At 43.7% G+C, this 21631-nt stretch overlaps 11 protein-coding genes across 11 annotated transcripts; 7 read left to right on the plus strand and 4 right to left on the minus strand.

The window, feature by feature from the left end:
• Positions 1-523: 523 nt before the first annotated feature.
• On the plus strand, positions 524-2332 carry O0I10_000240 (uncharacterized protein; the record flags this gene model as incomplete). The annotated part of the gene is made up of 4 exons (XM_058480354.1): positions 524-924; positions 981-1214; positions 1275-1637; positions 1711-2332. The coding sequence occupies 4 exons, from the start codon at positions 524-526 to the stop codon at positions 2330-2332; spliced, it is 1620 nt and encodes a 539-aa protein (XP_058348877.1).
• Positions 2333-2631: 299 nt separating this feature from the next.
• O0I10_000241 (uncharacterized protein) lies at positions 2632-3435 on the plus strand (the record flags this gene model as incomplete). The annotated part of the gene is made up of 3 exons (XM_058480355.1): positions 2632-2701; positions 2769-3285; positions 3342-3435. The coding sequence occupies 3 exons, from the start codon at positions 2632-2634 to the stop codon at positions 3433-3435; spliced, it is 681 nt and encodes a 226-aa protein (XP_058348878.1).
• Positions 3436-3682: 247 nt separating this feature from the next.
• O0I10_000242 (uncharacterized protein) lies at positions 3683-4777 on the plus strand (the record flags this gene model as incomplete). The annotated part of the gene is made up of 1 exon (XM_058480356.1): positions 3683-4777. The coding sequence occupies one exon, from the start codon at positions 3683-3685 to the stop codon at positions 4775-4777; it is 1095 nt and encodes a 364-aa protein (XP_058348879.1).
• Positions 4778-4822: 45 nt separating this feature from the next.
• On the minus strand, positions 4823-9810 carry O0I10_000243 (uncharacterized protein; the record flags this gene model as incomplete). Its single annotated transcript, XM_058480357.1, has 23 exons — positions 4823-5334; positions 5392-5462; positions 5517-5567; positions 5629-5699; positions 5755-5869; positions 5930-6405; positions 6468-6638; positions 6691-6770; positions 6830-7117; positions 7180-7216; positions 7290-7313; positions 7379-7504; positions 7568-7671; positions 7735-7851; positions 7904-7944; positions 8005-8143; positions 8224-8304; positions 8366-8485; positions 8557-8606; positions 8668-8789; positions 8858-8975; positions 9041-9163; positions 9224-9810. 23 exons carry the CDS (start codon positions 9808-9810, stop codon positions 4823-4825), a joined length of 3624 nt encoding a protein of 1207 aa, XP_058348880.1.
• Positions 9811-10150: 340 nt separating this feature from the next.
• On the plus strand, positions 10151-12367 carry O0I10_000244 (molybdenum cofactor biosynthesis protein A; the record flags this gene model as incomplete). Its single annotated transcript, XM_058480358.1, has 7 exons — positions 10151-10198; positions 10354-10498; positions 10558-10896; positions 10977-11150; positions 11215-11327; positions 11378-11612; positions 11799-12367. The coding sequence occupies 7 exons, from the start codon at positions 10151-10153 to the stop codon at positions 12365-12367; spliced, it is 1623 nt and encodes a 540-aa protein (XP_058348881.1).
• An 89-nt stretch (positions 12368-12456) lies between these two features.
• On the minus strand, positions 12457-13038 carry O0I10_000245 (uncharacterized protein; the record flags this gene model as incomplete). The annotated part of the gene is made up of 4 exons (XM_058480359.1): positions 12457-12485; positions 12551-12779; positions 12840-12890; positions 13036-13038. The coding sequence occupies 4 exons, from the start codon at positions 13036-13038 to the stop codon at positions 12457-12459; spliced, it is 312 nt and encodes a 103-aa protein (XP_058348882.1).
• Positions 13039-14712: 1674 nt separating this feature from the next.
• Positions 14713-15998, minus strand: O0I10_000246 (uncharacterized protein; the record flags this gene model as incomplete). Its single annotated transcript, XM_058480360.1, has 2 exons — positions 14713-15303; positions 15375-15998. 2 exons carry the CDS (start codon positions 15996-15998, stop codon positions 14713-14715), a joined length of 1215 nt encoding a protein of 404 aa, XP_058348883.1.
• A 562-nt stretch (positions 15999-16560) lies between these two features.
• On the plus strand, positions 16561-17527 carry O0I10_000247 (uncharacterized protein; the record flags this gene model as incomplete). Its single annotated transcript, XM_058480361.1, has 3 exons — positions 16561-16570; positions 16646-17137; positions 17199-17527. 3 exons carry the CDS (start codon positions 16561-16563, stop codon positions 17525-17527), a joined length of 831 nt encoding a protein of 276 aa, XP_058348884.1.
• A 426-nt stretch (positions 17528-17953) lies between these two features.
• On the plus strand, positions 17954-19346 carry O0I10_000248 (uncharacterized protein; the record flags this gene model as incomplete). The annotated part of the gene is made up of 5 exons (XM_058480362.1): positions 17954-18035; positions 18124-18459; positions 18535-18669; positions 18730-18826; positions 18896-19346. 5 exons carry the CDS (start codon positions 17954-17956, stop codon positions 19344-19346), a joined length of 1101 nt encoding a protein of 366 aa, XP_058348885.1.
• Positions 19347-19474: 128 nt separating this feature from the next.
• On the plus strand, positions 19475-20366 carry O0I10_000249 (uncharacterized protein; the record flags this gene model as incomplete). The annotated part of the gene is made up of 4 exons (XM_058480363.1): positions 19475-19553; positions 19616-19656; positions 19706-20041; positions 20112-20366. 4 exons carry the CDS (start codon positions 19475-19477, stop codon positions 20364-20366), a joined length of 711 nt encoding a protein of 236 aa, XP_058348886.1.
• A 224-nt stretch (positions 20367-20590) lies between these two features.
• Positions 20591-21071, minus strand: O0I10_000250 (uncharacterized protein; the record flags this gene model as incomplete). The annotated part of the gene is made up of 2 exons (XM_058480364.1): positions 20591-20803; positions 20865-21071. The coding sequence occupies 2 exons, from the start codon at positions 21069-21071 to the stop codon at positions 20591-20593; spliced, it is 420 nt and encodes a 139-aa protein (XP_058348887.1).
• Positions 21072-21631: the final 560 nt, after the last annotated feature.

Raw genomic sequence — 21631 nt, forward strand, 5'->3', positions numbered from 1 at the left:
ATTATCATCAAGCTGCCATTGCATCCAAGGAAGATTTGTAACTTGAGTAGATTTTGGAGAAGGTAGGATTATGAATACCAGGTATGAAGTAGGAGTAGATGGCTTTTTCTTTCATTGACGCAAACAAGGTCTTGTAGTGCTCAAAGAATTATTATGTATGCCATGCAAGTCTCAGGAATCAGGGGTTAAAGGTACTACCACCTATAGTTATCGCCGATGGAAAATGAGGATGTCGCATGCAGATTGCCATATTATTACGATGGCGTTCTGCTTGTTGTGGACGTGTATAAAACATTGGCAGAAAACAAGAAGCTATGTGTTGTAAAACTTCTTCTCGTCACTACGTGAATGCTTATTTACAGTAAGTAGGGCGCTAATGCTTGCTGCAATGTTTATACGCCTCTCACATCGAATTTGCATCTTCCACATAGCCGTTGCATTTGCCCAACTTTTTGTCTCTGCATTAGCACAGCAAGCCAGCTACAATGTCATTTCCTTGGTAGCAGGTGATGCTGCTGCTGGTATGGCTGTTGTAGTAGATGACAAGCCATATCCAATGCACCAAGATCCATCATCATCCTCTCTCCTTTTCTCGGCTTCAGCTCCACATCCTGGAAAAGGCTATCATTACGCAAAAGTTGATTCCACTGGAAGCATTCTTGAGAGTGAGCCATTTGTTCGGAAGCCATTTGATGGTGATGCTACACCCAACGAGCACTATAATCGAACCTGGAATACATGGAAGATAGCCCAACTACCCCAAGCCTTGGATCCATTACCAGCCATCAATCGCGTTGATAGCAAGCTACACATCGATGGCGAGATCCCCACCATCCACATCACTGGTGATGAGCAGGCCATTCAAAACATGCATAAAAATGATGAAGAAGACATCAAAGTGAGCATCAACATGACCCATATCAGGTAAAGTAAAAAATGTGCACCTGCAGAGCGAACATCGTTTCATTGATTCGAAATAGCCTTCATGATGTCCAAACGTTTTCCGGTGTCGAATTTGAAATCTCTGGCCATTCATCCCGCCAAGCTCCCAAACTTGCATACAACCTTAAGCTTCCAAAAAAGACTTACCTTTATGGTTATCGACGTCTCAAGTTGCGATCATTAGGCACCGATCCATCCTATATTCGCGAGGATTTAGGATACAAGATGCTGCATGCTGCGGGTGTACCAACTACGGATACTAGCTATGTCAGGTAGTACAGCTATCTCATAAGCAATTCGATCATTGATGCTCACCCCATTATCCAATTTAGAGTGTACCTTAACAATCAACCACTTGGCCTATTTGGATTTATCGAGAAATTTAAGAATCCTTGGTTACGCAACGAATTCAATGATGGTAATAAGGGCTACCAACAAGGCACATTGTATCAAAGCAAAAGCAAGGCAGGTGGTCCTTTGGGTCTTTTCAGTGGTAATCTCTCAGACCTCAGTTACTACGGTGATCAAGAGCAACCTTACTTGTCCCAATACAAGATCGCAGAGGATCCATCTTCAAAAGAGAAACCCAACTTTTCGGCTCTTATCCAATTGACCAAATTCCTTGACAAGGCATCATCCACCACCAACAAGGAAGCATGGGAGGCTCATTTCGACATGGAAAGTGTCATGAGAGGGTAAGACATCATGATCAAAGTATTAGCATCATAGGCAATTTCTTCTCATGCTGTATGCATCATCTCTTATTAGGATGGCTCTTGAGTTCTTGATGGGATTTGGTGATAGTTACTTGGCAGCATTCAACAACTATTACATTTATCAAACGGCTCCCGACAGCTCCAAGTTCATGTTTTTGCTGTATGACATTGACCACTGTATGGGATCCACGCCTTTTGTCAAGATGTCACAGATCGAAACAGGTGACTGGCACAAGTTCACAAACGAGGTGACCAAACGCCCTCTTATGAAATTCACCCAAGTACCTGAATACGCTCATCGATTTGATCAATTGATACAAGAGCTCAATGACAAGTTGGTGAATTTGGATGTGGTTGGCCAACGCATCGATGATACGGTTGCTATGCTTCAAGAGGATGTTGCATGGGATAAATCATGTCCACGTGTGAGCAAAGCAAATTTCTCCAGTGATAGCGACATCCTTGCAATGAAAGACAAGCTCGATCAAGTGAAGAGTGAGAACCTAGATCTCGATACGCTTTACAAGTATAACCAAAGGATGCGTGATGGCGATATTGGATTCATCCAAGCTGTCAATGGACCTACACACTACGAGTCTTCTTTGGTTGGCCTCAAGGAATTCATTAAGATCAAGCATCAAAATGTTGTTGATCACTATAGCAGCAAACAATAGAATTCTTTCTTTCTCCTTTGTATTCTCTTTACATGTAGTGTAATATTCATTATTGTAATATCATTCATCATGAGTATCCTCTCTTCCTTTGAAAGCATGCGTTGGGTGATTTATATAGACATGTGTTCTCTCATTTGAGTTGCTTGGCAACTAGACCTTTATAGCCTGTGGCTGGTAGTCATAGCGTGGTGGTGGCAAGACGAGCTGTGTATGAAACCCGGCAAGCAGATCATGCAGAGAAAAATTTCCAACCGCTTGTCTCTCTCTTTTCCTTTCCCCTCCATCCCCTCCGTACACCCATGGGTCTCGCCGGTATCAAACAAAAGCAACGTATCAGTGCTGATCCCAACAATCTCACATGGAGCAATGGTATATACGATACAACGATTCCCACAATCTCTTTTATTAGCCTTCTCATTATGAATTTGGGTTGTAGATCAGTCCAAGTTTGGTTTTCGCATGCTCATGAAGATGGGTTGGGCACCCGGCAAAGGTCTCGGTGTCAACGAAGACGGCAATCAGGAACATGTCAAGATCCGGCTTAAGGAGGATAACCTTGGTTTGGGTGCCAACAAAAAGACATCCGACAATTGGCTTGACAATACCGACAGCTTTTCTCGACTGTTAGCCGACCTCAATGCACGAACCGAGTCAGCATCAGCTTCGCCAGAGCCCGAATCAGATGAACAACAGCAGCAGGGTGATGATGATGGTGATGAAAAGTCGACCAAGAAGCGCAAACGATCATCATCTTCCGACGACGACAATGACAAATCTGAAAAGAAGAAAAAGAAGAAGGAGAAGAAGGACAAGTCTGAAAAGAAGAAGGACAAGAAGAAGGATAAGAAGGACAAGGCCGAGAAGAAGGACAAGTCTGAGAAGAAGAAGGACAAAAAGAAGAGCAAAGATAAGGCTGAGGAACCAGCACCAACACAAACCGTTTTGCGTAATGCGTAAGTACATTCATTTGTGTAAGGCTATCGAAGACTCTAACAAGGTACAATTGTAGTGCTCGAGCCAAGTTTTTACGAGCGAAGCGGATGGCTACTCAACAAGATCCTGCAAGGCTTAATGAGATTCTCGGCATCAAATCACCTGCATAAACCAACAATAAACATTAGAGGGGAAAATCATCATATTTATCTTTTTGCATGCAATACAATCCTATTTGACCAATGTATTATTATGAATGATCCATAAATGAGCTATGTTTATGTAGCATCATGCGCATTAGTGATAGACAAATCATGCCACAATTCATCTCCTTTTTTTGGGTTGCTGTCATTGTAAAAAAGCGCTCTCGTCCTAAATTTATCCTGTGTGCTCAGCTTTCACCATTACAATCACACCATGCTTCTCTTCTCTTTTTCTCATCGATTATGGATTACAACCCCTCTTTTATTACTCATTGTTCATATCGTTGCCGTGGTTGAAGCTATCGAACGAGAATACTATATTGCAGCCGAGGAGATCGAATGGGATTATGCACCAAAGAACCACGATCTGCTCCATGATCTGCCATTAGAGTCCAGCCCGGCTCGATTCTACACTGTACGCAATGAGACCCGAATCGGCAAAGTATACCATAAAGCCATGTATCGTCAATACCATGACAACGAGTTTCGAAGGCGAGCTGCACGTGACCCTGCCATGGGATTTATTGGACCAGTGATTCGAGGGGAAGCGGGTGACCGACTACGCATTACATTCCTCAATCGAGCTAAACGGCGATACAGCATCCATCCTTATGTAAGCGACCTGGCAACGACTTCACCTTCTCATGTTGTCGAACCTGGAGAGAAATACACATACATTTGGGATGTACCCGTTACCATCAATGATACTCGAGTATGGTGTTACATGTCACGAGCGGATCCAGTGCATGATGTCCATGATGGGTTACTAGGCCCTGTTGTTATATACCCTGCCAACACATTACAACGACCCACACCCGGTTCACCTGAACGCCCATTCATGTTGGATCGTGAGATCTTCACAGTGATGACCATTACGGATGAAAACATGTCACATTATATCCGTCAATCAGCTGAAGCTGCCAATGTACCACTCGCAAGAGACCCAGGGTTCTTTGAATCGAATCGCATGTATCATATCAATGGCTTTGTATTCAACAACAATCCTTCCTTGCACATGTACTATGGTGATCGTGTTCGATGGTATATACTTTCGCTTGGCCTTGGTGATGATGATCCACATACAGCTCACTGGCATGGTGCTACACTACTCCAACATGGTCATAGAATGGATGTTGTCGATCTTATGCCCGTCAGCTTTGAATGGCTCGACATGATGCCTGATAACGAAGGCCAATGGCTTTTCCACTGCCACGTGACCCAACACTTTGATGCAGGAATGTCAGCCTTTTATCAAGTAGAGAAACTAGAATACAATGGTGCAGAAGGCTGGGATGAAGATGAAGGCTAAACTATACTATTAAATAAAAAAAGAGGGGAAACCAAATATTTTGTTTTAACAATATCCAAGCTGAGGCGAGGAGAGGATATAGACCTGATCCGTGGCTTTAAGAATAAGCGATGGCACAGGGTTGGTATAAACAAATGGAAGCTCGTTGCCAAGAGAATCATCAGCAGCACGTAACAAGCCGAGTGGCATGATCCCATAGCCCAACAATAATGTTTCAAACATGAATGCAAACGTATGGTCGATAAATTCGGGAGGCATTGGTATGCTGGTGAGATGGGGTGCATGGATCATGGCTGAAGTCACCGTGCTGAAATCCTGAGACGATGACATTAAATGGGCGGCTGATCCATCAAGAAGAGGACCTGGCATGCCACACAATGTCTTGATGATGGATACAATATCGGGCTTGTAGTATGTTTGGCTGAGCAGCACATTGTTGATTAAGCTGTCTGCAATCACGTCGCCAGCAGCGTATGCAGGTGTGTAAAATACATCAATCTCCTCGGCAACATCCTTCTCTTGAAGCAAATGCATAAAGCGGATATTGGATTTCTCCACTATACAATGCACCCATTAATCATGCTGTGTCACACGTCTTGTCTTATCACCCTTACCTAAATTCACAATGGTATAGGCACCTTCCGCACGCTCTTGAACCAAAAGATCAATTATGTGACTCGTCATACTACACAATGCTCATGTCAATAACCCGATCCCATCGTAAAACAAGGTTACTTACATTGCAGGACTATCCGAATTATATTCGCACTCGTCAAGGCAATCCTTCTCACTATATCACATTACCCAAATAAATGACCATGTTTCATCCACAACGGCACCATGCACTTTACCTCATCACCACCACTTGTTTGGCTCGTTTTACACCTGCTTTAAGAAGATCATCCGGTTGCCTGCAATCGCCCTAATAGAGAGACATTTCAGTATCGGTCTCGTCTTTTCCAAAGAATCTCATTTACCACTATAAAGTACACCTTGGGAAACATGCTAATCAGCTCGAATGTTTTCGGCTTGGGTGGCGTAGCACAAAGAATGACAATGTCTTGCAATGCTTCAGGTCGCATGTGAGGTGATCTATTGATGCTGTGGATGAGTTAACGAGTAAAGGTGATCTTGTTACTGCTGCTGTTGTACCTGAGATTATAAATAAACTTGAAAATGTTGACGACTTCACGATGAACGCAAACAAGAATATGACCACGCATGTTGGCTGCTGATGTGATGGTCACTTTATCGACATCATCGACACGTTCTTCCAAAACATAGGAGAGTGGCAATGAGACATCATCCATAAGCGACGATCCGCTGCTATCGTCGTCCAAGGTGTGATGATGAGCATGCGGCACAGGTGATTGACCAAGACGGCTGATAAGCGCACGACTTCCTGTTAGCAAAGCATGACGTGGTGTTGGAAGTCGAGATAATTTGTATCGCTCTGGAGGTGGTTTTGCATGTGTCGAAGATGGAGGATGAGACGGAGTGGTAGTAGCGCTGTTGGGCATGGGTGGTTGTTGTTGTTGCAAATTCGATAGCCATTGCTGTTGTGGCATGGGCATATGTAGTGGCATCGTTCTCATCCGGTTAATGGTTCGTGTTACATACGAAGGGTTCTTTGAAGAAGGGAAGTGTCAATCATCAATCCTTCATTAAACGACCTTTTGGCTTTACATACCAGATATTCGATATCTTTGATCTCCTTAGGGCTCTCGGATATATACACGCATAGATCTTCCTTCTTGATAATATAGTCGTTGCTGGGGTTAAGTAGAATCTCGTATTCGTCTCGATCAGCAGCATATGTCTTGATGGCAAATAAAATGACTTGACATTCCTTGAAAACCATCTACATGTCCAAATAAGAAATGCTAATCATAGGGATAGAAAAATACACTTACCCATGCTATATGACCAAAATCCATATCGACCATGTATGGCGCAGGTTGCTGGGTATAGATCTCATTGCATGAACCATCATCTATAGCAAAGGAATCAGTGAAAATTGAACACGCATCCATACATATTTCCTATGTATACCATATTGAGCTTGCCAGGGCTCGTCATAGCGATTGGTGGGTTGTCGTTGATGAAGCAAGTTGGTGATCATTGTTGAAACGCCACGACAGCGGCAATTCATGGCCAACAAGTACTGCTTAAACTCACGGACACAGATGATTTCCTTTGCCACCTTTTGGTATATGGCCGTGCTTGGAGACAAGTTGTATGAGTAGATGGGGATCTTATGACTGACGGTGTAGCAGTAGAGCGACCATAGACGCACCGTATTACGCTCATCTTCCTCAGCAGCTATCTTTGCATTTTGGTCTACAATGCACACGATCAACAATAAGCGCCTTAGTGGTATTGCTGTCAAAACAAACATTTACCTGATATAGTAAAGATAGCCTTTGCATAGCGTGCACGCTGAATAAATAAACATCAATGACTTGAAATCGCGAGGATGCGCCACCAACCGGCTCACATGGCCTATACTTACTACTCGTTGCAATGTCTTTTCATTCTGCAATATCACATTATCATTAGTCAATGGCGCCAAAGTATGACTATGGGTCAACATTTTCTTACCAGCACTGAACCATGTAGGAATTGTATACGATGCCCCCACATGGAATTCCTTTCCAAGAGCTTGAGATCATCCGGAGGACGATTGATATCAAGAAAGACCACGTTCAAATGCCGTTCTGCATTTTCCTATTGTGCCACCAAAACCCCGTTAATGCACTGAAACGTGCCACACGCATACAATTTGCTTACCCGATTCAAGAACCCATCCAATATTTCGTTCACTTGCTCTAAGCGAAAGGCACCCACGATCAAAATGAATGGCATCGATCCACTGGATACATGGCCACCGCCCTCTGTGAACGGATAAGCTTAGCAAAAGTATGCACCACATGTCACTCACAAATAAATGTACCCACCATTCCTTTTACGATTGGTCGCGAGGACATCTGTAACCAAGCTTGGCAGGACGGCCAATGACGTCAAAATAATCAACATCACCACCACACGACCCCCTTCGGTTTGCACAGTCATGTCTATAGGGCAGTCGTTAGCTTGATATGTAAGATGACAAAGTGTATATCTCACCTCCATAGCCAACGGTTGATAGGGTGACCATCACAAAATAGCTATGGCAGGTTAAAGTTAATAAGCAACCCTCCATCTTTTTCTCATGTCAAATCACTTACAGCGAGTCAAGGATTGAATAATTGACATTGGCAAAGGTGGCTTCACAAAACTGGAATGCGGCCATACCATTGTACAGCAATACCATCAGTGTGCAAATCAGGTGAATCAATTTACTTTTCAGTAAATCAACCGGTTTATCTATATAGGGCTAATAAGTACAAAATAGGCCGAGTGGCAAAACATCTTGGCGTCTCGCCATCTCACACAAATATACTAACCTGTCATTTGGAGATTGGTTTTGATCTTCATTGCACTTTTAATCCGTAGGAGCAACACCCAACTGCGTAAAAAGTAGGGCACTATACGTTGGCCTATTGTCAGGTACATGTACTCATTCCATGGGATCTCATTGGATCTTACCATAAAGCAGCTGACCATGCTCCATAAAATTCGATGATAAAAAGGGTACTGTGGTCACCATTTCAATCAAAGAGCGGAAGCTGATAAGTACGGATATGGGGTGGCCCGTCAAGAAGATGCCTTCATAGAGAAAGATGTAAACATTCAATATGGGTTTCATTCATTGTTCCCCTTTTCTTTGTCCAACTTACGTATCAGGAACGACCCCAGGTTCCAAAAGGTGAGCACCTGACAAAAGAACCTGCATTGGACAAGCAAAATTAGCGCGCGTTATTTTTCAAAACGAGCCTGACAAAGCATACCATAAATCATAAGATCGCCACTTGTACATCCATGGGGGTGTGAGATTCACATCAAATTCTTCCTTCATTTCAACGGTGTATGCAAGGCAAAATAACAAATCCACCAAAAAGTCAATGTATACCTGTAATCACAAATAGGTCAAAAGGGGTGCGGAAGGGAGGCGATGATGATGAGATAAAGATAGCTTACAAAGAGGACAATGGTTTGGTTGGCAAGTAGAATTGAGCGTATCCTGGAGACGAATGGATGCCAATGAAAGTAATGCCGCGCGCTATTGAATAGGCTGTACACCTCTGTCTTTTCGTCACTATGATAGAATGTTGCATAGGATGAGTCTCAAGGACTAGGACAATGATGATATCACACACTTACCGTGCTGATTTTCTACTTGCTCTATATTTTGTGCGCACGGTACTAAAGTTCACATTGGAGCGTCGTTTGAACCATTGGTCAAGGGATCTTTGAGATGCAGCGGTAGCAATGACTTCGTCAGCCCTAAGTAACATGAATTAACATGAGAATGAACAAGGAGATGATGTAATAAAATCAATTTACCGTGGATCGAGAGCAGGTAATACAAGATCGGCTGTCGCAATACGAGAAAGATCATCACCCTCCATAAAGACATCATCCGGATGAATAGGCTGATTACTTTTTTCCGATGTGCTGTTGTTGTTGTCGCTATCGTCATTATCTTCTTGATCGCTGCATGTTCTGCTACTGCTATTGCTGCTATTGTTGTTGTTGTTGTTGGATGATGATGTTCCTTTTTTCTTGCTCTTTTTACCCCGCATGATGTTAGGTAAAAGCATCTGTGCCGAGGAGTCTGCATGATGGTGTCGATGCATACGTCGTCGTTTTCTTTCTGCAAGAGCTGCTTTTCTTCGACATGCTGCTGCTGCAACCTCTTCGCCATTGTTGCGAGTGCCTGATTCCTCCACTTCACTATTCCCGCGTGACGATGCATCGTCCTCTTGCAAATGGGTGAATACATGGCGACGATGGTGTACATGAGAAGGAGGGGCTGCTGATGCTGTCGGTGAATCGAGGACAGCTCCATAGTGTTGGTTCACAAAAGGATCGTTGCCGGGCAATAAGCTTTCTTCGTCGCCCTTTTGTTTCCTGTTACGACTGATATGCATTTCATATGGATTGAAGATAAAGGATGGTGAAGATGATGGGAGTGAAAGGGAATAAAAAAGCTGTACTACAAGGCTGCCAGCTCGATGTTGTTAATTATCGCGGTGAAGCAGATGAAAAAGAAAAAAGAAAAAGAAAGAAATAAGAGAGAGAGAATGGCAATGAAAAATTGGCAGCATGTGGTACAAAGGATGAGTGCCTCTCTTCAAAAACCACATGCACGGAGCGCACTGCTGACGTTGAATCCAGACCTTTACGCAGATTTGCTAATTCCGAGCCGGGTTCCCTTTTCTTTCTCACACTGAGCATTTTTCCTACGCTTCCCTTTGTACTTGTACAATCATGTTTGCTCCTCTATTACGGAGAGCACGTTGCTTCTCAACGCTCCAGGTACATTAAATTCTACCCAACGAGTTGCTTGAACCCACCCCCATGTGGACACAAACATCAACAACAGCAACCCTATCCCCCAAGTTTATCTTCAATTCAGCTGGCTGATCATCAACGTATCTATGCATATAAACACTCATCACTCATACACACAGCTACCCAAGGTCAATCCTATACAACAACAACAACAACCTCCTCCTGCTCCTGCTGCTTCTATCAAATCTCCCCATTTGACAGATACTTTTGGTCGTACACATAATTACTTGCGCATTTCACTCACTGAGCGTTGTAACTTGCGATGTAAGCGCTTGTTTATTGGATGGGGATGGCTGTTTATCATTATTGCTAACACTTCATAGGCACCTATTGCATGCCAGAGGAAGGAGTACCATTAACACCAAGTGATCAATTATTGTCCACGGATGAAATCTTGCATTTGGCGCGTTTGTTTGTGCAGCAAGGGGTGAACAAGATACGATTGACGGGAGGTGAACCTACCGTACGCCCTGATCTCATTGATATTGTACGTGGGATCAGCGATCTAAGACCACAAGGTCTCCAAAGCATCGGGATCACAACCAATGGTATCGCCCTTAAACGTAAACTTCCCTTGTTACGTGATGCAGGTCTTGATTCGCTTAATATCAGCTTGGATACCCTGGATCGCCACATGTTTGAAATCATGACACGTCGACGAGGTGAGTCACACACACACACACTAGATCCCATTATCTTGATGCTTATCTTTTTTTTTGTACATCCGATCTTGTTCCATCAGGCTTTGATAACGTGGTGGCATCCATTGAACAAGCGGTTGATCTCGGATTCAAATCAGTCAAAATCAACTGCGTCGTGATGCGAGGGACCAATGATGATCAAGTCATGAATTTTGTGGCATATACCAAAGACATGCCTGTCAACGTCCGATTTATTGAATACATGCCATTTGATGGTATGCTATAGAAAGGAAGAGATGTTTTTATTGAATGGATGTGCTCACGTGATGGTGATGATAGGTAATCGGTGGAACAAGGATAAATTGGTGCCTTATCGTGAATTGATTGAACGTATCGAGAAACGTTTTGGAGGCCTACATAAATTATCGGACGATCCAAATGATACTACCAAGGTAAGAAAGAAAAGGATGTTGCCATGACAACAAGCTTACACTAGAACTAGTCATACCAAGTGCCAGGCTACCAAGGCAAAGTTGGATTCATTACATCTATGACAGAACACTTTTGTGGCACGTGCAATCGATTACGGATCACAGCGGATGGAAGTATCAAAGTCTGTTTATTTGGATCCACCGAAGTATCATTACGTGACATGCTAAGACAACAAGATCAAAAAGACGACCACCTTCTCCAAGCGATAGGCGCTGCCGTTCGTAAAAAGAAACGACAACACGCAGGTATGTTTGAGCTTGCCTCTCGAAAAAACCGGCCAATGATCCTTATTGGTGGATGAGTGGTGTGTGTGTGCCTTGTATATATGATATCACGTTTCCTCCCTCTCGATCCATCCACCCACCCACACATCCCATATCCCTCCTCCCTTGAATCCTTTGTGTATTCCCAAATCCAACCATTGTATATAGTTGTAGCGGCCAACATCCCTGTGTTCAATAAACGATGGTATTCCACATCCTCGCGTGATAAAGGTGACGAAGCAAGATTGACCCACACGGACCCAGAAACCGGTGAAGCAAGAATGGTATCAGTGACGGATAAGAAGGATACTCAACGTGAAGCACGTGCTATTGGTCATATATTACTCCCTCCTCAAACATTCCAATTACTTCAAGAGAATGCGTGTGAGACATCCAAAGGCAATGTGTTGACCGTGGCTCAAATTGCTGGTATCCAAGCTGCCAAATCCACGAGTCAGCTGATCCCTTTATGCCATCCACTCATGTTGGGATACATTGATGTACGATTAAGGTTGGCCAAAGGAGATCGCGTTGAATGTGAATCGGTTGTACGATGCAATGGCAAAACGGGCGTTGAAATGGAAGCATTGACGGCAACAAGCGTAGCATTGCTGACAGTCTATGATATGTGCAAGGCATCGTCCAAAAAGATGATCATTGAAGGTATTCGTGTTGTCGCCAAATCAGGTGGTAAAAGTGGATCGTGGCAATGGTATCATGATAATATTGAACAATGAAAACACTCTTTATTTGCAAGAATTGGCAGTGTGTATGAGTGTGTGTGTGTTGTATATGTGTGTGATGTGTACATTGACTCGTCGTCCATTTACTTCTTCTCGTCACCAGTAGCACGGGCTATTAACAAAATGTATGTAAGCATTCATGTATCTATATCATACTACTTTCTCATGGATACGTACTGTAGATGACCTGAGCATGGTGTTGAACGAGAGGCTTGATGAGACCTTGAGACTCGAGCTCACGAATGGCAATGCGGGCAAGAGAGCCGTTCAAGCGAAGACGATCGACCAACACGGATTGGGTGATGAGCTTGTAGGTGGGGACTTCCTTGAAGAGACGCTCGTAGGTAGGCTTATCCAAGACAACCATGTTGTTGGCCTTGTCCTTGACCTTCTTGGCGGACCATTTCTATAATGCAGGGTATCCAATGAGTACCATGTTGGCGTTACAAGATGTGTAGCAACCCACCTTCTTAGCCTTCTTGCCTCCGGAAGAGGAGGATGGAACAGCCTGTTTACCCTAAATGTACCCATAAATGCATTAGATCACGCATTATCCAATCCATCCATCATCGATAGCCATTCATCCATCCATCAGCGTATTGAATAAACACTCTAATAGACTCTATGGCATAGCATGTGTGTGGGTGGTATGGTGGACTTACCATGATGAGTTTAGAAAGAGGGAATCAATTCTTTGGGCTCACCCAAACGACTTGGCACACACCCAGCTCCCCAATCTTCCCCCTCCTACTACGTCACATCGGACTTGACAACCCGTATTATCCATTCATTCATTGGGTGAGTCTCTCAAGCTATCCCAATGCAAGTAGCCATGGCAACCCAATCGCCCTATAGTCCCGAGCTAAACAACAATAGTGCGTGTGCGGACAATACCCATTATGCTTGGCATTTGGGTGGTATGGTATGCGTATGTGTGTATCCTATTACGTCGCCATCATTGATGTGTCAAGTAGTAGACTGATCTGTGCGCTTTATTCTGTGCCCTTGACTACTAAAATGGCTAGAACTTTCATCGACATCCAGAAAAAAAAAGTCTAAATCGAATCGGTTGCTTCTCGATCGATCGACGAAGGTTATCGATCGATTTTGGCAACACCCTGAAACCTCTTTTGATTGACTGAGTGAGAAGCATTGGGCAGGGGATTTTCTGTCCCAAAGAATCGACGAACCAAAGGATTGGTGTCGATTGACAAAAATGGTTTTCGGCTGAAACCAAGGAAGAATATAGAACCTTTGATGCGAAGGGGTAACAAAACAATGCATGAATAATCGAGGCCTTGATTTAGAAACGTCATCCTTTACATTGCCGACCAAGAAAATACATCAAGGAAAAAAGGAGAATCAAATCATGCTTTACCGTGAAGGCACGCACACACACACACACACACAAAATCCACCCCCCAAATCGATGACGCATTTACTAATGACAAAGCAGCATGATCCCGATTCCTGGGCACGCCCACATGTAGCACATTGCTGGTTGGTGGTTGATGATGATGCTTTGAAAGATCGACATTAAACAAGTTGCCTTGCATGGTATGTCCTATACGTCATTAGGTAGTATCTCACTCATCATCATCTTTCTCTTTTTTCTTTTTTATGATACGCACACCTTTCCAGAGCCCCCAACTACGCACATACCACGTAGTAGGCAATGACATCGCATGTCGTCAACATCATCATCATCATCATCTGCGCAAAACCTGTCAAAGTGTAAGCTGTACATGTCTGGTGATCCAAACGTCATTTCGGTTGTTTGACACATGCGCGTTGTATCGGCAAGATACACCGAGCGCATGCAAGGGTGGCACAAGTACTTTTATCGGTTGCATGCCTCGATTTGGATAATCTTGTTTCCTTTTATAATTGGCTGACGAACAACAAAAAACGAGATGTGTAATATGGGATAGGTATATGTGATGAATGTTTATCTATCATGCGGACACGTGTTACACGAAATGTCATTCCCCCCATCTCACAGACGCCCTCGTGTACCATACAACGTGAACAGCATGCGTGTGAATGTAGTAGAAATCGTTGGCAGTAGTGATCCATACACGTAGAATAGCTATGCAATCATACAAACATCCACCCTTCATAACATGGAACTTTAAATGTAAACATCATCATTGTTGTTGGTATATGGGTTGTGGTGGGTGATTGATGTTGTGAGTGTGTGAATGGATGTTGGTGGTATTTGCGGCTGGGGGTGGTGGTGGAAGTAAGGGACTCTTTACCTAAACTATATAAGATTAAATCGATTGTGTAATACATGGTTGTAGATATCAGAAAGAGGGGAAGGGGGGAGATAAAGCATTCTAATTAATGATATTATTAACGCGCATTAAGGATGGGTTCATGTTGAGTGGGCTATCATTGAGATCAAACTTGAGATGAGGATGTTGATGGTGGTGTGATGAAGGGTTCGTGGATAGCATGGGTGTGCTCATGCTGCTTGTGGTTGATGATTCAGGTGACATGGATACATCGCGTCGATTATTGTGTTGTGGTGGTTGGCCTACGACTCCTCCGTTTGGAATGGCACTAGTAGTAGTAGTAGCAGCAGCCCTATTAGCGGTCGTATTGTTGGCAGTGTTGGTGGAAGCAGCATTACTCGTCGTATCAGCAGGAGGTGGAGCAACCTGCTGCTCCACAAGATTATCAAGATCAAAATCCAAATACTTTTGCTGTTGACGTCGCTCCTCCATCCATTGTTGCTGTTGCCAGTATTCAAGATTACCAAGAAATCCAGAGTCAATGATTTGACGACCAAAGTTGGTATGGCTCAGCTTGTCAATGTCAACAGCCCAATAGCCACCTTTGCTTCCTTTACTACGTGTGCCATCTTGTTGTACTCGAGGCAGCTTCATAAAGCAACGATTCAATGACAAATTATGCCGAATGGTATTCTATTGTTGGCGTTTTAGCACATGAGAATAACATGTAGTGCACACGACACCACTTGATCCTTCTAACCTACCTGCCATCCCGTTTCATTAGCTTCATACAGATTTGGGTACCTTGTTTGAATCCACTCATAGATTTCCCTGAGTGTGAGTCTTTGTTCGGGTGAAGTTAGGATAGCTTGTGCAATCAATGAAGCATATGAATGTGGTGGACGTCTTCTCTTTCTCACAGGTCTACTGGATGCTGCAGCAAGGCCTGCCATAGATGTTGGTGGTGGTGGAGGTGCTTGCTGCTGTTGTGTTGTATCCAACATTGAAGGTTGTTGTTGTTGCTGTTGCTGTTGTTGCGGCAAGTAGGCGTGAGAATAAGCAGCTGCGGCTTGTGGGTAGTAATATTGTGCTGCAACAGCTGCTGCAGCTGCCGTAGTGTTTGAATTGGCTTGTGCCATTGGTGCCGGTGGTTGTGCAGGCATTTGCTGATAATGAGGATGATGCTGATGTTGTTGGATGTATGATGGTGGTCCATGTTGCCTCACACGAAAGCCTCCGGTATCATAATAATCTTGAAAATCGGCATGTTGTTGATGTTGTTGAGGAGCATTGGTGTAAGTTTGTGGATAATCCAACTTCCATGCAGGTGGAAACACCTTGTCGTCTTTGGGAATACCAGCATGGTGCGATTGCGGTTGTTGCGCCATTTTCCAACCCTGACAAATGGAACACGGCACCAAATTTAGTAAAGCCTGTTTCTTGTAAACACCCCCCATACATCATCTATCGCCGACAACTTACACAGAAAAAAGAACAACAACGAAGAAATCGAAAAGAGAAGTGATGTGCTCCAAGGCTTTGTAAGGCGAAAATCAGCTTTTATACAGTGAGCGGGTGGCATCGTTGGTATCGAAACGGAAAATAAAGCGCTCAAGATGATAACGGCTACGGCAAGTTTGACAGGCTCGACGATGAGGAGATGACCAAAGTGTGTATGTGCGTAGTGATATCATCTGCCAAAGGCGCGGGGTGTGTGGTGGTTGTGCGTATGGTGTGAGCTACGAGGTTCTCCGATCAGACAACACGCTTCCAATTGTATTACATCATGAGATCGCCCGTGGCACTTTGTAGCTGAAACGAGCCATGTGAGTATATATACCTGCCCTTTGTTCTGACACATTCTTGGTTGTTATCTACTACTCTTTTCTCTTCACCATTACCACTTTTACTCACCCACATCACTTCTCCACGCTCATCCATACACATACTATGAATACAGGTAAGGAGCTCATGCAAAAACTTCCGGTAGAGAGAACACTCGGGAATAACTCTCCGTGTCTTTTGCGATTTACAGAACAACCACCATCGACTATGGCTACCAACTTTGACTGGGAATGTGGTGGATGGCTTTCGGGAGCATCGTTGCTATACCCACCTCCTCTTACGCCACCACCCCAGCATCATCAACATCATACATCCTTCCCAACATCATGCTTTCTTTCACCAGAAACGACAACAGCTGGTGTTGTAGCTGAGAATTGTCCACCAACACCACCACAGCAGCCAACAACATTGTTTCAAGGATTATGCCCCCCTGTTGCTATGAACAATAATACCACAGCTGCTAATGTTGCAGTAACATCACCCATGTCTGTACACCCTACAATGGCGGTTCCTTCGCCACAATCCAGAGAAGCCTCTCCCAAAAGCAGCTCCACCACATCATCAATGACAGGATCCAACCCTACCCCTACCGCAGGCCGAAAGCGTCGTTCAATGCATGAAGAGGATGATCAAGATGATGATGAACAACGTAAAAAGTTGCTTGAACGCAACAGATTGGCAGGTAAACACCGCTCAACACTTTTTGTAAATGCCGAAAATACTCACATGGGGGGTAACTTTAGCATCAAAGTGCCGTCAAAAGAAAAAGCAATGGGTTCAAGATCTCGAGAACAAGTCTGAGCAAGTGACCAAGAAGAATCAAGAATTGCACAGCATGTTGGCTACTTTACGTGAAGAATGTTTGCAACTGCGCAACGAGCTTTTGGCACACGGCAATTGTGGTTGCTCCCTGGTGCAAACCTATTTACGTCGATCATCAGCCGAGTTGACGTGCATGAATAATAACAACAACAAAAACAGCCGACACGAGCCCGCTACTGCTGCTGCAACTACTGTCGCCGATATGGTTCGGCAGCAACATCCTCCAGTGCCATCCACAACCACAGCGTAAAAAAAAGTATTCCCACATGCTTGTTGTAGGCATATAGCATAGCCAATCACCCATTTCCCTTGCTCATTACACTCTACCCATCCTTGTCATTTTCCATTTTTGTGATTCTTTTTGCAAGGTTTCATTGCACATAGTTTTTAGTCTCTTTCTTTTATCATCCCCCCTTTTTGCTCTTTAGCGTTTAGTATATAGCTGTTGTCATATACATCTCATCTCTTTCATTGTATAAAAAATGCGTCACTCTTTTTCTTGCTCACATCATTTATGATGGTTACACGGCGCACAGATAGATTAATGTGTGAGAAGCTACGTAGCTGTGAGTCATCATGTGAGGGCTCAAAGTCACCAACATCCGTTTTTGTTAGGTGAAACGCCATTTCCCTCCCCCTCTCCCTCCCTTTCCCCTTTTTCTCTTTCTCACTTCCAATGGATGTCATTTACAGTGATGAGTGTGCATTGCATTACCCGCCTTATGAAATAACACGTGGTCAAATCAAGAAGTATGCAGGTAGGATAAGAATAAACCCCTCCACTTTGTTGATGATGATGATCGTGGTGTGCTAAGCGTCATAATGCAACAACACCGAACGTCATAGAATCCCCTGCTCGGTTCCTGGCGATCAAGACTAGCCTTCAAAGTCAACCAAACACATTCCATATGATTCCTCTCAAACAACACAACATGGATGATTATACAATACAACAAGGGTTGCATGAGGTGCATGATTCCGATTACATCGAATTTTTAAAGACCATTTACCAAGATTGGGTGGCAGCTGGTGGACCATCCGATGCAGCTATTGCCGAGACATTTGTTCATCCAAATCTAGTTGGACCCTTGGACCCTGATCATTATAAGAAAATAGCATCAAACAATGTGCGTGGTAAACTTGGGCTGTATAACTTCGATCTGTCAGTTGCGTATACACAAGGTAGTATGATGCATAGGAGCAAGGCGGGTCTTTTTTTTATTACTCACATTGGACGTGATGGATGATGATGCTTAGATACATGGACATCGGTGTATGCAGCCGCCCAAGTTGCAGTTGCAGCTGCCGATCGGCTAAAGTCTAAACAATCACACGCCGTATATGCACTGTGCCGCCCACCTGGTCATCATGCTACCTGCAATGCTGCTGGAGGTAATGATGATAATATGGAAAGAAAAAGAAAAGGCATCCATTGACACATGCATTGGATAGGTTATTGCTTTATTAATAATACAGCTGTGGCAACGCGATATCTTCAACATGGTGACAGCAATACCAAAGTACTCATCCTTGATGTGGATTACCACCAGTGAGTCATCCTTGTGTGTCCATACATATGGCCATGCTCTCTAATAATACTCTCTATATGCTTATGTAGTGGCAATGGCACCCAAGACATCTTTTATGATGATCCATCCGTGATGTATATATCATTGCATGGGTATCCTGGATACCCCTATTTCACTGGTTCATCAGAAGAACAAGGGCGCGGTGATGGTCATGGCTATAACATCAATCTTCCTTTGGACCCATCCACTACCACTGATCACAGCTACCTTGCACAACTGCATAAGGTGTTGGAGGATCCCAAAGTCATTGAATTTGACCCTGATTATGTTGTATGCTCTCTTGGGTTGGATACTTGGCATGAAGATCCCGTTGCTGGTATGCAAGGCATCCAGGATATGAATACATATGATAAGATTGGATATACTATTAAGCAATACGCAGGATCTCGACCTGTTTTATTTGTACAAGAAGGGGGATGTCATGTAGAATCACTAGGCGAACTTGTTTCGCGTGTACTTAAAGGATTCCTCCAAGAATAAATAGGGATTTGAGCTTCCGAATGGTGGTGATAGATGTGGGATACGTCCTTTGTACGGTATCGTTGTTTTCTTTTGATTTCTTTCTTTCTCTCCTTCTCTCCCTCTCTCTCTCTCTCTTTGTCCAAGTCATGAAGCTCACTACCGATCTAATCAACGAGTCGCCTTCCCATATCAACCCTCTCAAGGATCGTGAGCTTGTACTCCGAGGTGGGTGGAAGAACAACAGCAATGCAAGCGTAACAGCCCAATCTCATATGATGGTCTTGCAGATTTGAAGATTCCCGTGATTGAAAACCTCGGTGCGACCAAGGTATGTCTTTGAGCATTGGGCATCTACACGACACTCATGGGCTTTGTAGGATCTAAACGACGCGATCGACTTTACCAACAATGACTTGCGCGTGTTGGGCAACTTTCCTCGACTCATTCGTTTGCAACACTTGTACTTGAGCAACAACCGTATCCATCATATCGACTCCCATATGCACGAGTTTGTCCCCAACCTTACGACTCTCATCCTCAATAATAACGCTATCGGTGAGCTTGGTGATCTGGAAGCATTGGCCAACTTTAAGCGTTTGACGTACTTGAGCTTGTTGGATAACCCCGTGACCAAGAAGCAATACTATCGCCTTTATTTGATTCACAAGTTGCCCAAGCTTCGTGTCATTGATTTTGTAAAGATCAAGCAGGCTGTAAGTAGATGGATGTGGGATGTTTGGCTCATTGTTGGCATGGGAAATGACCTTTTTTTGGTGGGTATAGGAACGAGAGGAAGCTGCTCAGCTTTTCCAAACAGAAGATGGCAAGGACAATGCATTGGCTCAATCCATCGCAGATACAAAGACAAAGACTTTTGAAGTTGGCAGTGCCCTGAACCAGAATGGACAAGGAGCAGGTGGTACGCGTCTTACCCAAGAAGAGCAATTAAAGATCAAGGAAGCTTTGAAGCAAGCTACGTCGTTGGATGAGATTTCACGGTTAGAACGGCTTCTCAAGGCTGGTCAGATACCAAAGTAGTTTTTCTCTTGTCTCTCTCTCTCTCTTTTTCTTTTGCGTTCATCCACTACTCGCATGTATATATATTCATATATTCGCTCTCTCTCTCTCTCTCTCTCTCTCTCTCTCTTTCCCACTTTTGACGTCGACCTTTTATACTATGCTCAATGCTATGTTTCTACATTTTATTGTGCAAGATACATTGACACACACAAAAGACAATAAATATCATCATGCTGCTACTTTCAATCGCCTTCTTCTGGTAGTGATTCATATTCCATCTTGAGTTCTCTAAGCTTCATGCCAATCTTGCCACGCACTTGGTCTCGAGCCGCATCATCAGGAAGTTCCTCAAGTAACTTGTCGAATGCGTCAAGACACTCTTCTACTGCCTTTTGTGCTGTTGCTCGGTCTTCATGATAATAAACAGATCCTTGTGATTCTACAGCAAATTCCATCTAATACCATATCCACACATCAACATTCATCACTTGCTTGTGTCATTGGTGCTATGTTTACCTCATCCTTGGCAGCACCAAAAAGTTCCTCGATATTGCTGATAGCTTCCTCAACGTTGGGTCCCGATCCTGCAGTAGCCGACATGGGTCGCATCGCACCATACACTGTTGTGCTAGTAGAATTCACGAACGGCGGTGGACGCAATGCAAGACGAGGAGTACGATACGCAATCACTGGACGAAATGCTTGTAGACGCGATCGGAACATGGTTGAAGTGTGTAAAGAAAGAGTGACAAAGGAAGAAAGAGGATGCATAAGCAAGCATAAACTAGTAGGATTTTAGCGTGTAATACTGGATTATCATTTGTCCGCGATGCCGCGCTTCCTTATCAGATGAGACGCATCATGCATACCTTGACTAATATCTCTTCATCGCTGCTGCCAAATGTTATTGTAGTATGGTGGTTTCAATTATGCAATAAAGATAAGCATTTGTCACCTTCATCAAACACATAAAGAACGTCTTCGTCGAACAATGCCGGTATCAATTGAGCGTTGATGAATGTATAATAGCCATATCACCTTTCAAGCATTACTGACAATGGAAAGTATAGTAATTCGACGCTTCCAAGAGAGCTCGTACACTTTTTTAGGATCAATGTAGTGGATGCTTTCGAATAAGGTTGCTATGATCCACATTCCAACAAGGGATGTCATGCAACTATGGCAACGGTATCCACCAATGGTATAGATGTGAAAAGGATGCATCACGTGTCAATCAATGTATTTAAGAATGAATGAGTACGCATTTGCTGCATGTAATAATC

The sequence above is a fragment of the Lichtheimia ornata genome, assembly GCF_029851405.1.
Source record: "Lichtheimia ornata isolate CBS 291.66 chromosome Unknown scaffold00001, whole genome shotgun sequence".
In the NCBI taxonomy this organism is placed as follows: Eukaryota; Fungi; Mucoromycota; class Mucoromycetes; order Mucorales; family Lichtheimiaceae; genus Lichtheimia; species Lichtheimia ornata.